The sequence below is a fragment of the Acinonyx jubatus genome, chromosome C2 (genome assembly GCF_027475565.1).
Source record: "Acinonyx jubatus isolate Ajub_Pintada_27869175 chromosome C2, VMU_Ajub_asm_v1.0, whole genome shotgun sequence".
Lineage (NCBI taxonomy): Eukaryota > Metazoa > Chordata > Mammalia > Carnivora > Felidae > Acinonyx > Acinonyx jubatus.
In genome coordinates, this window is record NC_069384.1 from 80327400 (window position 1) to 80348425 (window position 21026).

The 21026-nt window shown below is 38.3% G+C and overlaps 1 protein-coding gene across 3 annotated transcripts; it reads left to right on the top strand.

Annotated features, from left to right (window-relative positions):
* Window positions 1–225: 225 nt before the first annotated feature.
* TRA2B (transformer 2 beta homolog) lies at window positions 226–19693 on the top strand. Of its 3 annotated transcripts, none has more exons than XM_053221108.1 (9): window positions 227–436; window positions 11862–11995; window positions 13045–13207; window positions 13844–14032; window positions 14255–14370; window positions 15460–15543; window positions 17514–17573; window positions 18146–18216; window positions 18692–19693. In XM_053221108.1, the coding sequence occupies exons 1-9, from the start codon at window positions 401–403 to the stop codon at window positions 18700–18702; spliced, it is 864 nt and encodes a 287-aa protein (XP_053077083.1). In that variant the 5' UTR covers window positions 227–400; the 3' UTR covers window positions 18703–19693. The 3 variants fall into 3 exon arrangements, with proteins under 3 accessions (XP_026917044.1, XP_053077083.1, XP_014919815.1); XM_015064329.3 differs by having other exon boundaries at window positions 228–436; window positions 18143–18216; window positions 18692–19113; XM_027061243.2 differs by lacking the exon at window positions 11862–11995 and having other exon boundaries at window positions 226–436; window positions 18143–18216.
* The last annotated feature ends 1333 nt before the right edge of the window (window positions 19694–21026 follow it).

Below are 21026 nucleotides of genomic sequence, written 5' to 3' on the forward strand. Positions count from 1 at the left end.
TGGTGTCACTGCGCCCCTTGGCGACCACCTCTCGGTCAGACCATCCAGCGCGCTCACTTTCCCGCCTCATTGAGACCCAAAGATAGGGGTAGGGCCGCGCGAGGCGCGGGACTTACGTCACGTCCGGTTCCGGACGCGGCACGCTAGAAAGAGGAGCCAGAGCGCGGAGGGGCGGAGCCAAGAAAGCGCGCGTTCTGAAAGGGGGAGGGGCCGGGTTAAGGAGCGCCGCGTCACGTCCGGCAGACTTAGAGCCCGTGCGGAGGCGGTGCGGAGCGCTTCGGTACTCAGCGGCTCGGAACTTGTGCGTTCTACGAGGCTGCGGCGGAGCCTCTATATAGAAGGCGCAAGAGGTTGGCAGCTTCGATTGAAGCACGTCGAGCGGCGATAGCAGCTAGGAGTCATGAGCGACAGCGGCGAGCAGAATTACGGCGAGCGGGTACGTAGAGATGGTGCAGGGGGCGGCTGTGTGGTCCCAGCTTGCTTCTCTTCCAGGCCCGTCGGCCTCAGACCTGGAGACAGAGGCGATTTAGGCTCCTAAGTCTGAGGCTGGGAAGGAAGGGAGTTGGGTCTAAAAAACCCTTGCGGAGAGTGTCTTTAGTCGTGAAGGAGGCCGCCGTGGGGGGTTATGTAGTTCCCTACCCAAGACGGCGGTTTTTTTCCGTTACGAGAGGGGGAAAGCTTAAAAATGGCCGCTGCGTCCCCTCGGTGTTGGGGGAGGGGAGCGGTATCTCATTTCGCCGTTGCTCTCCTGCGAAGCCTCGCAGCCGCCATCTTGGGCTGGCGGGCCGGGCGGGCTGCCAGAGGCACAAAATGGCGGAGAAGCCGCGCGTCCAAGGCGGGCCCGCGCCTCAGTGGGCCGTGTGGGGGGGGGAGAAAGAGAGGCAACCTACTCAGAGGGTTTTCGCCCGGCGTTTAGGTTAAGAAAGGATCGTCTGTGGACCCCGAAGTGATGGAATCTAGGAAGTTCTTGGGACCTCTCTTACGGTGGGGGAAACTAATCCGAGGTAGTCAAGTTCTGGGCCCGGTAGAGGTGGTTTCGCGCGCGCTTTGTGTTCGGCCTAAATGGAGTGTTTCTCTTTGATACCGAAAGTGCTTTCAAACGAAAAGTCATTATCGGGGTATCCGAATAGACTAGACCCCGAGGCCGCTGAGATTTTCTTCTTTCATGGAGTAGGTATTTTTCACGGGATTGTGTAGCAGGAACTGGCGGGCAACTTGTGGCGCCGTTATTTCCTTTTGTTTTGAGGCATTCTAAATCTGTGAACCACTACTCTGTTGGTACACCTTTTTTCTTTTCTTTTCTTTTCTTTTTTTTTAAAGCCTCCACCTCTCATGTGGAGTTGGGTGAATGTTAACTGGAGGAGTAAGACCGTTTCCGGGCTTAAAAAACGTGATGTAAAGCTGGTTGCGAGGCTGTGGGTACTAACAATGATGCAAAAATAGAAAACTTGCCAGAATCTTAACATTCGAGGTTGTAGAGAACTTTATTGAAGAAGGAAGTTGATTTTTTACTTGGTAGGAATACGTGGGGGTGCTTTTACAGTTTGGTAGGTTTTCCTTTTCTTCTAGGGCCATCGTAAGATCTCCGTTAACAGTCAGGTAAATCTATTCAAGTATCTTAGCAAACTCTTATAAAAAGATTTGGGGCCTTTCATTAGAAAGGCATTTTTAGAAACCTCTATCATAGCTCCTGGAACATTGTCGAAATTACTGTTTAACTTGGGAGCTAAATCTGGTTGATTTTGGTCTGAGATAATCAGGCTTGACCCCCTGTTCAGAGGAATATTAGCTTTTTTCATTTTTCCCTAAGCTTTTGATCCCAACATTACCAAAACGTGTACGATTATTTTTATACCTTTGCTTTCTTACGGTTAGAAAGTTTGGAGTGAGCGCACAAATGGTTAAAGCTGTGATTTCTGATTTCTGCCGGTTGACTACACTGTTGAACTGTATTTGGATTGGAAAGCAAATGATGACTTTATTAAGTCTTTTGTTTTCTGAACAATTATTGGGTACTATTTGCACTATTGAGAGGATGCAAAATGGCCGGTTTCTGAGAAAAGCTCTCAGTTGAACATAGCTTAATGTTACTTGCAATCATGTGCTTGTGAAGACGAAACTTGCCCCAAAATAATATTTGGGCCTATTTTACATATGGGAGGAAACAATTGTTGGAAGTAGGTTCCTGGCTTGAGACCGTTCAAGAGAGGTTGTCATCCAAATAATTTGACATTTTTGAACATCTGCTTTCTTCCATAATCTTGTTTATGTAGATTTATTCACCAAAATCTTATGGAAGGAAAGTTACAAAATAATTTCAAGCTGTATATTAGAAATTGATGTATTTCTTACGTAAGAGTCTTGGATCCTGGAAAGGTTTCTAAACTTTCAAGTTGTGGCATACTTCTGCGTTTTGTTTGGCATTTATTTTGTGTGTAGATTGCTTTGCAATTGGTGAATTGGAAACTGAAGAGGTTAGACTAGGCCTAAAAAAAAAAAGTTTGGATTCCTAAAGAGTGCCTGGCAAAAACCCTGAAGCTTAATGGAACAGATCAGATATAATGCTGTAAAAATGATGATGTATATAATAGGTCTGACTGGCTATAAAAAAAAAAAAAAACCTTCTTTTGACAGTGCCTGAGAGCAGTGAAAAAGTTGCATTCAGGGTAATAATCTTGGACATGTTTGGTATGAATAGCTTCTCTGAAGCCTGAAAAATTAATTCAGCTCTAGGCCCTCAAACATTTCAAACTGTTAATGTAAATCATTAAAACAAGCCTAATCTGTATTGTTAATGTAATCACTTAAAATACAAATCTCTTTAGTTTGGCTGGAACCCCACTCATCCCCAGCCTGTCCCTTCATTTGGCTATCCAGAATCCAGACACTCCCATATCCCCAGCATAATTCTGGAAGTTTTTTTCCCCCCAGTCCTTTAGACTTCAGAAGTTTCTTTCCTAAACAGACTGTAGGTGTGTGATAAATGGTCGTCCATCTGGTCACCCATAGGGTTTTACTTCTTGGGTGAACGAATATACGAACAGAACTGTTGGTTCAGTGTGTCCTTTTATTTTCTTTTAAATGCATAGTTAGGATAAGTTGCAGAATTTTTGTGGTTCATGTCACACTATTATAGCAGAGTGGCTTTTACCTTTATTGTGACATTTTTTTCATGTGATCGATTTAACTCAAAGTCTGTTGCTATCTAGAGTTAACTTATTTGATGTAGGCAAACCCATGCAAAATAAAATACTTTTCATCTCCCAAATTCACTTCTCTTCCAGTACTTTCCAAAAGTTGCTGGCAAATATTTTTGGGAAAAGGGTTGACCAGTCAGCCCCTTTGCAAAAAGTCTTAGCAGTTATGTCATAATATGGACAAATAAGAACATAAAAAGAGTTGTTGGTGGCTAGTTTGTAGGTGCATAGGAATATTGAGGGGGGTAATCTTTAAGGCCTGGTAATGGTCATAGTATTCTATTTAGAGTATGCGATGTTTGTGTGTTTGGTCTTGACACTGGTTTAATGCTCTGCCTTTCTAATGAATGTAATTTCTTTAGTTTCTACAAATAAGTCTATACTCAGAGAATCCAGAAACTAAATAAGGAAACACTATTATATGAACAGGTGGTTTTAATTTCTGCCTTGCTGTCAAGATTACAGTAGCAAGCAGTTCAAGAACATATTCTGGTAGAATATTGGCTATAGTTATTGTAGAAATAATGTTTGCACTGTAGGTACATTATCTAGTCTTACTCTTTATGGAGATGAGTAGTATCCGGATACCATCCCATCAAACTGCCTTTCAGCTTTCTGCAGTTTTTCTCTTCTGCTTAATCTTGGGTTGTCTTTCTGTAGTCTTTGTTTTTGGCCCCTAACTCTGAATTCTGATTTCCAAAAACTGAACCATCTGAATCTATTTCTTTCTAAAGAATTGCAGCCATTGCACCACATTCCTTTAATAAAGGATTGAATTAATGTCAAGTGAAAGGAAATAGTTTGCATTGTTTCACTGAGTCTGGTTAGGTATGAGTCTCTTGAAAAAACCAGGTTGAAGAATATTTTTCTTGGTTTTAACTAAGAATGTTTTAATGTTGTTTGGAACTAGAAGGTGGCATTTTCAAACTGAAATTACAAGTGATAACAAGGTAAGTACTACAGTTTTTTTAAAGAGGAATTCAGATGGTGAGATGTTGATTAATAGCATTCACCTTTCCCCTTTATCTCCAACAAAGCCCAGAACCTAATTGATAAATATTAACATTTTGCCCAAGAGAAGTATTTTTAGAGCCTTCGCATTCTGTGTTATGTTCAGTTTTCATACATAATTGTATTTAATTTTTTCTAGAAGGGATAGTGATTAGTGTTTAGGAATTTTAAGTGTTTTTTCCAGTTTAGTTTTTTGGGTTATGGGTTACATCGAATTTTAGATCTTGTTTTCATTTAGTCTTGTTTTTAAGCAAGCCAAAAAAAGTTCACTAGAATAGCAAATTTGAGTTTCTAAATTCTCAAAAATCTTTTTGGATTGGGTGTGGAGGTTATTTTCAGATTGCTACTCTGACTAATATAGACTGCCCAATACTGCAGAAGGCATGAGCCCCTTCTTAGAGTCAATATTATTGATGCAAGAGATGGGCTTAAAACTGATATAGGTAAGTCAGATTTTTTTTTCCCCCCTTCCAGAAAATATTCTGTCTTTGGAGTATTTTTCTCCACCCAACCTTCTGGTAGAGTTTACAGAAAAATAAAAACAGTCCATTAGTATGAGCATTAACCTTTATATAGCAGGATCAACCAATTTTTCTTTGTCTCATCCCAATTTTTTAAATATTACCTTGTTAGCAACCTACTGGATTTGTACATGTTTTTAATGTTATTTGAATTCAGTTCTAGTCCCTAGAGTCGTTCTAACAAAAAATTATGTTGATGGAAGTTTCTGCTTATTTCTTCACCAAATGGGCAATAACATTAAGCCCAGTAGTTGGTCGTCTGGTTTCATTAAAGTGGCCACTTGAGCTCAGTAGTTGAGTTAAAATAAACCTAATATTTACATTATCTAGCAACATGTTTTTTGGTCTTTGAATATAAAAGGAGGAAGATGGTTTGGAAGAGGTAATAAAATATAAAAGCAGGAAGGCATCCATATTGAAAAGTTCCAATACATAGAGCTTTGGCCTCCATTCCAGTATTTCGTGCATCTAAAGCCCTGTTTCTGTATGTTATCTTTAAGAGGCCCCAAGAGGAAACCTGCTTGGGCATTCTGATTCCACGATTACCTTTGTGCTGCCAGCAAACATATCCCATTACATTTTAGTGATGGATATTAAAAGGAAATCAATTACTGTGATTCCCTTAAAAAGCTATTTAAAATTTTTCCTGGGTTAAACAATAATTGACTTTCAGCGACAAAAAAACGAGACTGAAAATTATGCTTACTTTCTCAGGAAAGGCATCACAACACTTGCCACTATAGCCATGGTTGTCTTCATGCCCACATAAGTTATAAAGACTTTGTTTTCTCTCTCTCTCTCTCTCTCTCTTTTTTTTTTTAAAGGAAGCTTTAGCCCCAATCACCCCCAAAGAAAATAAACTAGTAAATTGTTGACAAGTGAGGTACAGGATAACAGGGAGAACTAGAATGTTTTGTGAGGCAGTATTTATTTTGTTTAGGGTGTTGAACAGACACTATTACATTTTATTGATCTGTTAAGTGATGATTGAGTTTTGGTTTTTGGGTTTTGTTTTTTTTTTTAATAATTTTAGGAGGTGAGCTATAATTTTTTCCCAATATTGCCACCTTAAAAAGTAGGATTTCTCCTTTGGACTGCATAAGATTTTAATACGTTTGTTTATTGAGGGGGAATTTACAAAAATTCTTTGAAAACCTCACTGTTGGATTCAAGTTCGTTTGCTTTCTTTCATAACTACTTGGATATAGTAGTTGGTTGATCTGATTTTGTCTTTTTATGGTTCTAGTGCTAAATTTAGTAGTCGGACCATTCATATTTAAAATTTCACTAGAGCAGCTTTCTAGGGGTGGGTTTTGAGCACTTTAGTCCAAATTTTCTGATTCCCTGACATTGTCTTCTATGGAGCTCTTTAAATATGCAGTACAAAAATGTGTGACATTACATATCTTTACCTTATCTATTATCTAGACAAGTCACAATTTGTAAACCTGTCCAGCCCCGAGCTTTGTCATCATTGTACAAATGAATTGTCCGTGCTTTCCTTTCTTGCACTTTTGTATTAATGTGTCACTTTTTGACTAGAGTTGTGCTTTTGACACTTAACATTTTCTTGATGAATACAATAAGAAGTGTGAAATGTAATTAAAGTTCTTAAATGTTAGATGAACAGCAAATGTTCAGTTGCGCACTTCGCATTCAACTTAAGCATGATAAATCTATTTGAAGTAGATAATGAGAATGAGGTTGGTTACCTAGTATATTTTAGAACCAACAGGAAGCTAGTTTCAGTTTTTTGAGCTGCATATTCTAGGGTTTTTTTGTTTTTTTTAATCCAAAAAGAGGGATTTTTTTTTCTAGTTTCAGTTTGGCACTGGATTTTATCCTGGAGTTTTAAAATATTCTTCATCCTGTTCTTTTTCTATTAAGGTTAATGTTGAAGAAGGAAAATGCGGAAGTCGTCATTTGACAAGTTTTATAAATGAGTATTTGAAGCTCAGGAATAAGTGAAGCTGAAATTTGAAAAAATAAAAGAAAGAATGCATGCTAATTATCAGACCAGAAGTCCCACTTGTAGAATATTGAGCAATTTGTGTGAAGTGGGGAAGATGAAAGAAGTCAGAATTTGAAACGGAAGAATGAAGAAAAGAAATAAAAATGAAGTTAAGATAAGAAGTAATCTGGAATCAGAAAGCACTACGCTAAGTAATTACTAGTCTGTTTATGTGTCCCTGTATATTTTGCTAAACATGCATGCATTATTTGTTTAATAGAAGAAAATATATACAGGGCAAAGAAGTGCCTTCCAGGGGAAACGTTTAAATTAGGTAATTCTAATTTTAACTTCTTAGTCAAATGATTGAAATGCAATTTTAAAAAATAACCCTTTGTAGTCAAATATGAGGCAGGAATGAGCTCTCCAGCATGGGTAACAGTTGGCTTCATGTTGTCTCTCTAGATTTTTTTGTATAATGCTGCTGGTCCTGGGCCATGAGTGAGTACCTCCAGAGTTGGGATTGGTGGTCTGTGCCACCTCCATGGACTCTTAAGATTCATTGACCCCTATCTTTTAGTACTGAGCAATATATAGTAGAATGTTTTCTAAGTTTGTCGTAGTTTTCCCAAAGAATGTCACCAGGATGGTTATAGAAGCAAACCAGTGAAGAGGATAGTTCCTTTTGGCATTTATGAAAATTCTTTCTAGATGGCATAGGGGAAACCTATGACCAATTAGGCCCTAACTTTAAGATGCAGGTTCTAAATTCACAAGGATGATTCTTTTCTTCTGTTTAATGCCTGTTCCAGTTGAATGACTAGGATTACTGCTGAAAATATATTAGCTTCCCTTACAATGAGGTGGGTCACATAAGTGAACAGGATCTCTAACTCAAAGTGGCAATAGTGGTAGTTGTTCAGAAAACTGCTCTATTCCCTTTTTCTCATTTGCTGCTGTTAAAATTTAACTGTTACAATGACGTGAGAGGTATAGATTATAAAGTAACTTAGTTTTGGTTCCTCACTCGGACCACTTACTGTGAAAAATAAACCCTAAAGGTCTGTCCTTTCCCCTTCCGCGTGTTTTGTTTTAGTTGAATAAAAGAATATGATGGTTAGCGAAATGTTACTTTCTGTTGGATAGGACAAGTGAACTGTCAAAATAATACCCAGTGGTAGCTAACCAGTAGTTGTTCTCTGTTGGGAAAGCCAAGGGTATCACTTCTTCCTGAAATGAAGACAACCTAAAAAAACAGAGTTGTCAGGTCTTCTAGCTCTTGGAAAAAGTGGTTTAAATTGCATATCTAAAAGGATCTATCTTCTAGCATTTTAGGGCCAGTTGTCAATATGAAATTTGTGCTTTTTATAATTATTTCTGCCTTGCAAGGAGAAGAAAATTATTCTCAGTTCATAGTAGTTTCCAGCATTTGCTTTGCCCCAATTACTAGTTTGTAAATTTTGCCACGTATAAACTAATAACGTTAATTTTGCGCTCTGAATTACTTACAGATTAGGCAGAGAGCTGAGGTAAAAAAAAAAGAGGTGAATTGATACTTTCTGTTCAAGTCCATGAATTCCTGAAAGGCCCTTGGGGTCTAAAAGAGGAAAAACCTATTAATCCTCTAAATGGAAAGAAAGCACTTTGGAATTTGATTATATGGCCTAAGCTTGGATAGATGTATAGCAAAAATAAACGCTGATGCCCATAGACCATTGCATCCATTCAGGGTTTTCTTCTCTTCCCACCCCACCCCTCCCCCCCCTTGACCAAGGCATCTTTGAGTCTGACAGTGCCTCCTCTCAGCCCTGCTCTGCCTATTGGGGAAGTAAGAGGGAGACAGGCCTCTTGTCCTGGGGCAGGTGGGGCAGAGAAAACTAGAGAAACAAGGTTCCACGAAGATACTTTCACCAAGAAAAATCAGTAGGTAGGAAGCCTAAAATTTCTGAAATTGAGTAAATCAATGAGACTTAGTTAGCATTATAAACATGTATGGTGCTCTTAACAAATGTAGAAGATGAACTCCAGAGTTATTAGAATAAGCTCTAGTTTAGGGACTTGTATTTTTAAATGCTGTGTAGGTTTACTGTATACCTCTAAGAGCCACTGTTCAAAATCTAATTTACTGCATCCAGTTTCTAATACAGGAGAAACCTAATGATTTGATGGTTCCAGATCTTTTGGTTTCCTTCATCTCTTTCAAAAGGTTTTTCTAAGATACTGTCATGCTCAGAATAGGAAGATGCAGAAAAAGGTATTTTGTTGAAAGGCTGAGTTAGTTTTTGTGACATGTTCCCTTTAAGTTGTATATTAGAATATGACTAAGATCCAGTCTATAGAAATGATTCCCTGAGCAGAAATTCAGGGAATTTTTTGGCTTTGTTATTTATGCTAATTGTAAGTTCATGATCCTTTTTCTTGAGGTATTGATGTCCAGAGAAGTGTTTTTGGTACGGTTTTAATGTGCTGACACTTAAAACGTTTTAGCCCTAAGAGTTGGACTTCAAGTTTTCCTTGTGTGGAGGTTTTCCCAGCTGGGTTTGCAGATTTGCCTGTGGATTAAGGTTTAAAGTTAACTTTGTTTTTAGATTTGGCTAATAATTTTAGGTCTCATTTTTTTTTTCTCGAGCTAAATTTCCTTGAATGTGTATTTCCAAAATAGCTAATGGCTAACATAACCATAAAGGGGTTTAAATTCTTTAAGAAATATTCCTGACCAGAAAGGGAGGAGGAGGCATTATTTAGGTGTTAGCCTAACCAAATGTGTAGAAGGGGAAATTTTTGCATTCTGGCTGGTGTTTCCCCTATTCCTGGTCTAAGAAACGATTGCTTACAAAATATGTCTGCAGATAGTTAATTTTAGAGGTTGAGAGAAAAAGCTCATAATTTCGTAAATACTGTATCTTTGACCCTAGAGATAGAAATTCATGAGAAGCTTCATAAGGCTTATGACCTAGGCTAAAAGTGCTGGCTCTTCTCTCAGTGGATGGACTGGTAACGCAGGTTAGAATAAGGCTTTTCTGCTTAATGAAGCCAGAGGCTTAAGAGATCTTGACTTTCTACCCTTTTTTCCTTTGTATTTTGATTCCTAGGCTGATGGATTTAACTACTTGATTGATAATCTTTTAACTGTTACTGTGAGTTATTTGAGCACTCTGCTCTCCTTTCCAGGGTAAATTGTTTTCTTTTGGTTTCCACTAAAAGCTATATAATCATTCCATGAAGTAATTTTTCTAGCATTGAGATAAACAAAGACAGTTAATTTAGGGGGTCTCAATTTATCTCTTTGCTTCTAGGTTAGTTTTTGCCTGTGGTAAAGATGTCAGAAACCACACCATTATTTTTGAGAACTTTGTCCAAGAAGAGGAGGGAGGTGGAGTGTGCTTTTAAATGTCTCTGTGCAGAGTATTAAATGTCTCTCTGCCGGAGAACCCCAAGAGATTAATTGGGGTCCCCTAAGATGGAGTGCACCCGTTAACCATTCCTTGTTAAAGGCAGCTGTTCTCATTAATAACAGTATCCTCTTTTTCCTTGAATCTCTTTATAGTCACTCCAGGGGAAGGAGAGGAGACTGTCCCATTCCATGTCCCTTCCATGTTTTATAATGACTAAAATCTTACTGGGGAAGTTTCTAGAGTTGTTTCAGGCCTAACGACCAGAACTCCTTTTACTGGCAGAGTTACTCTCTTTCCTGTTCTAAACTTCAAACTCAGTTTCTTCTGTATTGCATATAAATTTTTTCCCATTATGCTGTAGACCACATATGTGGAATGTGTTCTATATTCCAAAAAGGTTTGATGAACTGTAATTTAAAATAATCCTATTCTATCCTTTCAAGAATGGCCAGAATATTCTGAAAGTCTACCACACAGGGAGGTCTCCTGTGATCATTTTTATCCAGTAGCTTTGACATAGATTATTACCCCTATAGTAATGTTGGGTCCTCTTGAATCTGGCCATTTCTGCCGTCTTGGGTGGAAAGACTCACCAGACTTTATGCTTTTAATTTGCATTAAATTGGATAACCTAAAATGAGGGTTGTCTTGCTAGCTGCTGATACCTTAGTTAGCTATCAGACTGAGTGGCTTTGTTCTCTCTCCTCTGAATCCACTGGGGTTTGTCTGTTTTGGTGCGTTGGCAGAACATCTCCTTGGTTCAGTTACTTTAAATGTATGCTTTTTATACTGATAAGTTGGCTGTGCTTTTGCTCATTGATGAGCTAGTCAACCCTTTTTATCCATTCTCTTTGCTGGTTTCTTTAGAGATCTTCCTTACTGTGTCACTTAACTATCAGCTAGTCTAGTTTTGATTGGGTACACTATGGCTATACAGTATATACTTACTTAGACTTTGGTTTTTTCACATACAATTCTGAACTCTCCCTTCCTTAGCCTAGATAGGAGCCCCTGATTTAATCTGTTAACTTTCCTAGCTACTTACTCCCTAATCCCCATCAGTTTGCCATGGTTCATCTCCATTTAGCTGAGGAGGCTCTAGATCTCTGGCACTGTCTACTCTTCTTTCTGCACAGTTCACTGCCTTTTCAGCTGTGGCTCCATCTGGTTGCTTTATTTGAGCTTCTTAAGGGCATCCTACCATGGTTAGGTGGAATTAGGGTCTAGTATCCTTCAAGCTGGTCCTTTCTACTAGGTTTCTACCTTTTGCTAGGACTTGAAACTGATCATCCTTGCCTCTTTTCCCACTCAATAAATATAACTTGAGAAGTGAGGTCTTCTGAAAAAAATCAAAAGCATTTTAAAGTAAGTTTTATGATTTTCATAGGGTTTTGTTTTATTGATGGCAACTTGATTGAAAATAGGTATAAGATATAGGTGTCATAGTTAATAAGATTCTTTCTTACCCTAGTCTTTATGGAGTAACAATCCCAAAACACAATCCTTGGACAGTTCCCTTAACTGCTTGGCTTTGGCACCCCTTTCTGAGGAGAGTGGGGTCAGTTAATTCTTATCCCTGCTCCAGGAAAGGTGGAAGTTCAAATAAATTGGCTTATGTCAGTTGGAGCAATGTAAATATATGAGGTATATTCAGTTCCTGCCCTTACCTATGTTTTCTTATCTTGGAAGGGGATTGCTTTCCCTCACCATTTATCTCACAGCAGCTTATTTGTTTTTAAAGTTGCCCAGAAAGTATACAAATTAAACTTTTGACATCTACGTGTAGGAATCCCGTTCTGCTTCCAGAAGTGGAAGTGCTCATGGATCTGGGAAATCTGCAAGGCATACCCCTGCAAGGTCTCGCTCCAAGGAAGATTCCAGGCGTTCCAGATCAAAGTCCAGGTCCAGATCTGAATCTAGGTAAGAAAGACTGTCTTGGGATTTTCTTCTGTTACTCTTAGCTTTGAAATTGGTGTGTGCTTTGTAAATTAGGAAGATAGAGAGGGTTGGATCATTTGTTGGCTTATTTAATATTGGTACTAGTAATGAACTTAATCATAAGTTCTGGGATAGAAGACTAAGTGGTTAAGAACCTGGGCTTTTGGCGTTAGGGTTCAAATCTTACCTCTATTTTTTCTGGCTTGGGCAGATTACTTAACCTTTTTCCACCTTAGCTTCCTTATCTTTAAAAGGCAAGTTAGTAATACTAGTTCTTGAGAATTGTGAGGATTCACTAGGAGTTTAAGTATGACAGACTGCAGGACATTGGCTTTCATAACTAATTCTTGATAAGTAGGTGTAGTCTAATATTATATACATGTGTATAAAAAAAATAATACCTTAATACAGCGCACTTTTTTTTTTTTTAATGTTGGTCAAGAGTAGGCGATACATCCTTGTTTGCCCAGGACAGCCCCAGTTTATGCCTATTGTCAGGCATAATTAACTGCACCTCTTTTCTCTCTTACAATGTGTCCTGTATGGTTTAGATGACAGTTCATATGATCACTCCAGTTAGGAGCAATTGATTGGTTTTAAAACACTGCTGGAGAAAACTTACGGTGATGGTGATTTTATCTTAAGTGAATGGTGGGCATAAGTGGGAGAAGCTGAAAAAAAACAGGGTGGTATTCTGAGGGGGGAGGTGGGCACAAATTAAGCTAGTGTGAAGTGCTGCATGTTTTATGATTATCAAGGGTTTTTTTGAGTATGTTAATTGATCTTGAGTATGTAATTTTGATCTCCTTTATCTTAATTATTTTAAGAAATGGAAGAGAGCAAGTAGTGGTTTTGGAGCTCTTCCTAGTAGAGTGGAGATGACTGTAGATACAGCAGAAAAGTCTTGATCACATGTCTGGATTATGTTTCGCCTTTTGGACTTTAACCCTAGAATAGATTATTAGAAGAATTGGAAACTGTATCTTATTGTCAGCTAATTAGTTATACTCTTGAAACCTTTGTCTTAACAGGTCTAGATCCAGAAGAAGTTCACGAAGGCATTACACAAGATCAAGATCTCGGTCCCGCTCCCATAGACGATCCCGTAGCAGGTCTTATAGTCGAGATTATCGAAGACGGCATAGCCACAGTCACTCTCCCATGTCTACTCGCAGGCGTCATGTTGGGAATCGGGTAAGATGACAAAATTGTTGTTAAAGCAGTGGACTTTGTCTCTTCTGTTTTGAAATCAGAGCTGATTATATTTGACACTGGACTTTTAGCAGTGAACACATGAGTTCCTTAGAGGTCTCCTTGTGTTCTGAGTAATGTCTTTTTAAAAGGTATTTTCTATGTTAGGGCTGTCAGTCACATGTAAGCAAAATATTGGGACGGTGTAACTCACCTCATCAAAACACTCTCTTGGTTATTCCATTTAATTTTAGGTGAGTTTATTTCGGGTACTAAGGCTTATCTTCCCTGACTTTTTTTTCCTCTGGCTTGTAGAGATAATGCTATTTTAATTATTCTTATGTGTAGAATAAATCTTAGGTGACTCCCTTGGGCTACTTGCCCTTTAATATTCCCTCACAAAACTGCCAGTTTGGTATTCACAAGTAGAAGTCACTGTTCGCGTCCCCCCTTGTTTAATTCTGAGGTTGAAGTTGTTTTTGGAGTCTTTTTCTGCCCATTCTTAATGCTTGTGGCTATTGCTATAATATACTAGTTATTAATTTCAATTACTTATTCCCTACTTTCACTGTTGGTGACATTTCTTAGCTTCGGTTTATGATAAGTTTTAAAGTTTAAAATTCATCTTTCCATTTCTAGGCAAATCCTGATCCCAACTGTTGTCTTGGAGTGTTTGGATTGAGCTTGTACACTACAGAAAGAGATCTAAGAGAAGTGTTCTCGAAATATGGCCCCATTGCAGATGTGTCTATTGTATATGACCAGCAGTCTAGACGGTCAAGAGGATTTGCCTTTGTGTATTTTGAAAATGTAGATGATGCCAAGGAAGTAAGTAAAAATTTACCTGTATCCTTGTAAAATGAGTCCTGTTGTTAACTTCCAACTACCAATGAACTTGAATAAGGATAATTTTTGCTTTTACGTTGTAAATAGGGTATATTTATAGTTCTTTATAAATCTTATTTCTCATAAAAGTATATCTTACTGTTATTGGACAGTTTGTGGCTTTGTCCAGGGTGTATATAATAACTTTCAGTATATCTTTCGAAGGCAAAGGAGCGTGCCAATGGAATGGAGCTTGATGGACGTAGGATCAGAGTTGATTTCTCTATAACAAAAAGACCACATACCCCAACACCAGGAATTTACATGGGAAGACCTACCTAGTAAGTTTAAGATTGATACCTGAGTTCGTTTCCTCTAACAACTACATGTACTGGGGGGAATCTTTGGCATTTCATCCAGTCCTGACACAGTATAAATCATTTTCCCTGTGTTATTAAGTTTATATCTTGAGAGAGTGGGGGGAGAAAGAATCCCAAGCAGCCTCCATGCTGTCAGCACAGAGCCTGCCCCACAAATGGTGAAATCATGACCTGAGCCAAAATCAGCATATGCTTAACTGAGTCACCCAGGCACCCCATCTTGTGTGTTTTATTTTGTTTTAACTAGCTAAAAGTGTATTCAATAGAACATATTCAGTGGGAACATTGTATTTGTGCTGCAGACTGAGAGAGGACATCCCACCATATCATACAGAAATGCCATATATCTGGCTTTGCTTGGTAATTAATGTTCTTGATTAGACCATTTTTCCCATAAGGAAATCTTAAGTATTCTATTAAAGTCAGGTATGGAACAAATCCTACTCAAGTGCATTTTTTAGCTTTGTTAAACAGTGGAAAACAGGGGACTTCAGTTTATGCATTGGACTATGATAGGCTGCTTCTCTCTTGTCCTCTCGGTGTTTAAATTGACAAAAATCTGTGTTGGTCTCCCCCCCCCTTTATTTATTTTAAATTTCCCCCTCAAATCACATTCTCCAAGTAATGATTTTACTTTCCCTTCCTCTAGGGAAATATATGGGCTTTATTAGCAAATGACTTTTAGTTGGATGCAAGTTAGCAGAATGTGTATTCCTTAATCAAAAGATTTTTAAAATACATTTATGTATATTGTAAGGGCAGAGAAAGGACAGTGTTTATCCAATATCCGTGAAAATTTAAACAGGAATAATGCTACCTGCCTAGTTAACTTCTCTGTTAGAAAAGGCCTGTCTGTGAATTAATAATTAGGGAATGAGTAGATACCTTCATTTTTGCCCAGTAGACGAGAGTAAAGAGGTTATAACTCGAAGCATTTGCCCAGTTATGTCCTTAGAGCTCAGCTGTGTGGCTCACAAGACCCCAATAAAAGTCATATGTATGAAGATAAGACCACATGGTATTTTATGAAGCTATATCATTTATTCATAGTGGAAGTTCACGCCGTCGGGATTACTATGACCGAGGATACGATCGAGGCTATGATGACCGAGACTACTATAGCAGATCATACAGGTAAGTTTACCACAATACGAGGTTTAAGTTGTTAAAATTTTGAAGGAAATAACGTAGTCTCTCCTCTCCTGAATCAGTTGCAACATAATTTAAGGCAGCACTATATGTAAATTTTAGTCTTTGATAAAATCACTTTTTATACTAAGAAATCTAGGACTAGAGTTTAAACTAGATTTTAAGGTTACGTGTCTTGTTAATTTAACTTAACGTGTATATTTTTTTTTAAACCTCAAGTTGTAAACCAACAGAAATCCCTGGTTTGAACATGACAATAGAATCAAAATTTTAGACCATATTTTAGATTTTCCACTTTTGTGTACTTGTTTTGTTTTTAAGACAAGTTCCATATGCTACATTTTTTTTTTTTTAATGTTTTATTTATTTTTGAGACAGAGACAGAGCATGAACAGGGGAGGGGCAGAGAGAGAGGGAAACCCAGAATCCGAAGCAGGCTCCAGGCTCTGAGCTGTCAGCACAGAGCCCGATGCGGGGCTCGAACTCACGAACCGTAAGATCATGACCTGAGCCGAAGTCGGACGCTTTAACCGACTGAGCCACCCAGGCGCCCCCATATGCTACATTTTTAAAGTTACTGCTTTAGAAAGTGGTTTTTTTCTTTGGGTTTTTGTTTTTTTTTGTTTTTTGTTTTTTGTTTGGTTTTTTTGGTGTCTGTAATGTGTGATGCACTAGGGAGACAGGGAAAACTAAGTCTTAGAAGAATACAAAGAAGTAACTACTGAAGGACAATAGTGTAACAATGGTTGGTGTGTATGTGTGTGTGTGTAAGTTTTATTTATTTTGAGAGAGCCTGCACAAACTGGGGAGAGGTAGAGGAGGGATTCTCTGATAGTGTGGAGCCTGACACAGAGCTCAAACTCAAAAACTGAGATCAAGATGACCTTAGTGGAAACCAAGATGCTTAACTGACTGAGCCACCCAGGCAGCCCTAGATAGGTGGTGGTGGGTTTTGTTTTTAAGTTTGAGAGTGAGTGAGCACAAGGAGAGGAGAGGCAGAAAGAAAATCCCAAGCAGGCTCTGCACTGTCAGCCCAGAGTCCAGTGTGGGGCTTGATCCCAGGAACGGTGAGATCCCAACCTGAGCTAAGATCAGGGAATCACATGCATAACTGACTGAGCCACACAGGAACCCCCCCTGGAGTTTATTATTAAATATTGGTGACTTTTTTTAGGGGGTTAGGGAAATACCTATCATACTGAGAATACTTTTGAGGATAAAAATGAAGTAAAATTCTTCGGTTTAGCAGCACCAGGTAATTTAGACCCTGTATTGCTTGTAAAAATGGAAATTGTGCAATAAGTATTGACCACAACAGCTAACCATGATTCCTTAACCTTATTTTGGGGTGTGGTATTGAGATGTAAATGTCTTTTTTTTTTTTTTTTTTTTTGTATGCTGTTTGGAATATTTAAAGAAGTTGAATGTGGAAGTGAGTCCTAAAGCATGCAATTGTCTGGCATTTTATCCCTGGCAAAATGTCTTGGAAAGAACATACTTTTAGTTTATTTTGAGAGAGAGCGCAAGGCAAGGAGGGGCAGAGAGAGTCTCAAGCATGCTCCACATTGTCAGTGCAGTACCAGACACGGGGCTTGAACCCACAAAATGAGGTCATCACCTGAGCCAAAGTCCAACGCTTAACTGACTCGGCCACCTAGGCGCCCAATTATATGGGACTTTAAGAGATTGATTGCAGAGGATGGGAAGATTAAGGTCTTAGGTTTGATTTTTTATTCAGATGAGCATTTACTTTAGAAATGTTTGTTCCGATACTCAGTTTAGCCACCAGAGAGAGCTCTATGTTAGTTTGTTAAAAGGGTGGCAAATGTAGTCCCTTAATTACTTCCAGAAAACTACCTTTCACTTCTCTGTGGGAGTTCTAACTTTACTACATTAGTAATACATTGTTTTTAAAACTTAAAAAATGAGTATGTGTTACTTTTCTGCCTTCACAGAGGAGGAGGTGGAGGAGGAGGAGGATGGAGAGCTGCTCAAGACAGGGATCAGATTTACAGGTATGGCAGGAGAGGATTTTAAATCTACACAACAGTAAGATGGCTCACATAAAAGATTTAGTTACAAGTATTTTGATGGTTAATTATAAGTTGCATCACACAAATTAGATTGTATGAAATACAAAAATACTGTAACTGAAACCAGTGACTGTGTATATGACTCCATGTGTGTGTTTACAGATGTGAATTAGGCTTACACTAGGTAATGAACTCAGTGGTACCTTTTTGTACCTTATTGAGAGCTTAAATTAAGGTCACTTACAAGGGTCCATAGTATCTTTCATCTCTATTACTGTATCTTCTTGTACTGTTGAGGTTTTGTTAGCTTTTAATGACCATCTCAGGATAAGCAAGTGAATATTCAAGTCACTCTGTCTTTGACAAAACAAAACCACTTTGAAGTACTAGTAAAATTTATTTGGGTGTTGGTTCATGATGGTGTGGTTAGGAATAGTGGTTTTATTAATCAGGACTAAAACGGACTTTGAAATACCATGACTGTTGAAAGTTGTATATGTCATCTAGTCTTTGTGGAGTGAGTCTTAGACGGTCTTGACATTTGTTTACAGAAGGCGGTCACCTTCTCCTTACTATAGTCGTGGAGGATACAGATCACGTTCTAGGTCTCGATCATACTCACCTCGTAAGTATTTAACTTGATTTTTTGTTTATCAAACCGCAGCAGATAATGGGTTAATTCAAGTAGTTTTATCTGTATTTATAGTCTCTACTACCCCTCAGTTGTGTGAGGGTTCAAGAAAGTATATGCAAACAATTCTTGGAATCTCTCATTCTTGTTACTAATTGAAATATAAACATATATTCTGGTCACCATTTGTAGCTTTTCTTTCTAGGAGTGCTTGCAAGTTTTGTATAGCGAGGAAAATTTGAGTGACTTTAAAACCTTAGCTCTTGAGTTAGATTTCCCAGCTATTTCTATTTAACATTTGTTCTTTGATTTCTAATGTAACCCTTGTGTGAAAGGGGTCTTTCTCTAGTTTCCCTGTAGAGAATCTGGTGCACAGAATTTTCTAATGGTAGAATAGTCTAAAAGTCTCAACATTAAAATATGTTTGATAAATGTACTTCATTACTGAAATACTATTATTTCTTTCTAGGTCGCTATTAAAGCATGAAGTTGAAGACTTTCTGAAATTTACCCTAGAGTTGGGATATTGTTTGTGGACAATATTTTTATTGTCTCCTGTTTAAAAAGTGAACAGTGCCTAGTGAAGTTAGGTGACTTTTACACCTTTTATGATGACTACTTTTGGTGGAGTTGAAATGCTGTTTTCATTCTGCATTTGTGTAGTTCGGTGCTTTGTTCAAAGTTAAGTGTTTTCAGAAAAGTATGTTTTGCATGTATTTTTTTACAGTCTAAATTTTGACTGCTGAGAAGTTTCTATTGTACAAAACTTCATTTAAAAGGTTTTTCTACTGAATCCAGGGTATTCTGAAGATCGAAGCCTGTGTGTAAAATGCTACCATATGGTAAAAAGCAACAATAAAGTTTGGTTTTTACTTTTCTTTCTAACATTAATGCTTAGCAGAACTGTTCAGATTAGGTTGTCAGTAGCAAATTTCAATACAAAAATACCCATTTTCCTCCAATCCATGAAACATACTATACTTAATATACCTGCAACTAAGTGTTAAAAATTATGCTCTGTAACCCTGTACTGCTAGTATTAGAACTAAGGAACTTTCAATACAGCAAATGCTTAATGCTTATATAAATGTGGATTTGTCAGCCTTTATGTAATCTGTATTATATAAAGCAGGGAATAAGAAAAGAGGTACATAATGTATGCCTTTAAAAGGCTATTTCTTAAAGCTGTTACAAGGGGATAATGGTATTTCAACTAGTTATCAGCAAGTGACAATACATTCCACCACAAATGTACTCTTGTTCTTCTAGCTTTTAGACTATGGAAAAAACTGAGTGCTTCAGAGTTCTGGAAAAGAGAAGGGAACACTACACCTGTGTTGTGGATGAACTGAAGACTGCCTGTTCATTTTTTAAATATTATTTTCAGGTCCTTTGCTTACCAAAGGAAGTCCAATTTCACTCAAATGTTTTGAGAACTGTGTTTAAATAAATGCAAATGAAAAGAGTAAAAGGCTGGTACAACTCAGTTTACAGAAAAGATTTTATTTTAACCTTGTTACTTATAGAGGGTTTTTTTAAAGAATAATTTTTAGTCCCTTGTACAGTATCCCTTGGGCTAAAATGTATTCTTCACTGTTTTTTTTGATTTTTTGGTTTTTTTTTTTAATAGTTGTACATTTCCTGGGAAACCAGTTTAAGAGGGGAGTAGGTACATGAGTGGTCATCTTCATTTGGATGGTGTTTATATTAGTCTAGTCTCCATACTTACCCTGAGGGATTCAAGGGAAATTGTTACAGGTAATTTATTGAAATTAGTATGTCCCAGGTACTTTGTAAAGCACTTTACATATATCAGTTCCTTTAGTCTGTAGCAGTCATCAGATAGAACTTAACAGCTATTAAAATGGCAATGCCAAGAACTGAATGTGGGCAGATTGCAATCCTCAGTCTGTACTCAGTCATGATGCCATTCTGCTGCCAGCTGGGGTAACCAGATGATTCAAGATACTGGTAATGGTGATAAGGGTGCCTGGCTGGCTCAGTTGGTAGAACATGTGACTCAATCTCAGGGTTGTAAGTTCAAGCTCCATGTTGGGCATGGAGCCTGCTTAAAAACTATAGCTAATGTGCACAGGCAGTATTTGCAGGCCTTAATTTGTTACACAGGGTGTCACACCTGCATGCCTCTCACATACTTTGGAAACTGTCAAATGCATAGAATATTACTCCTGCATGTTTGTGGGGTTTTTGTCAGTGGGTTTTTTGTGGTTTTTTTTTTTGAGAGAGGGAGACACAAAATCTGAAGCAAGCTCCAGCCTCCGAGCTGACAGCACAGAGCCCAGTGTGGGGCTTAAACTCACGAACCCCACAAGATCATGACCCTGAGCTGAAGTCGGATGCTACCAACTGAGCCACCAAAGCACCCTCCATGCTTGTGTTTCTCATAAGCATCTGGCACTTTGTACCTCCTACATTGTTTCAAATCTATTCTCAACCAGTTTTAGACTAACAGTTGGTCCCTGAGATGTAGAATGTGGTCCAGAAAGGGTTGGATTATATAGTTTTGTAGTGATAGAACGTATATGAAGGAACATGCATAGTACCACTTCCAGCTGTCTTCCTAGGTTTCGGAAGGGTAGGTAGGCCAGCACCAAAACGGTGTGAGAATAGTGGGTATCTAGTGCAGGGCTCACTGACTGAGCTGCCCTACTCAAACTCTTAAGTCTTGTACTCTTACCTCTTGTTACAGAATGTGGGGTAAGAAATAAAAAGGTTTCCCAGCTCTCTAGCCCCAGGTCTAGAGCAACTTTGGAATGCAACCAGGCCTAATTGATGCATCCCAG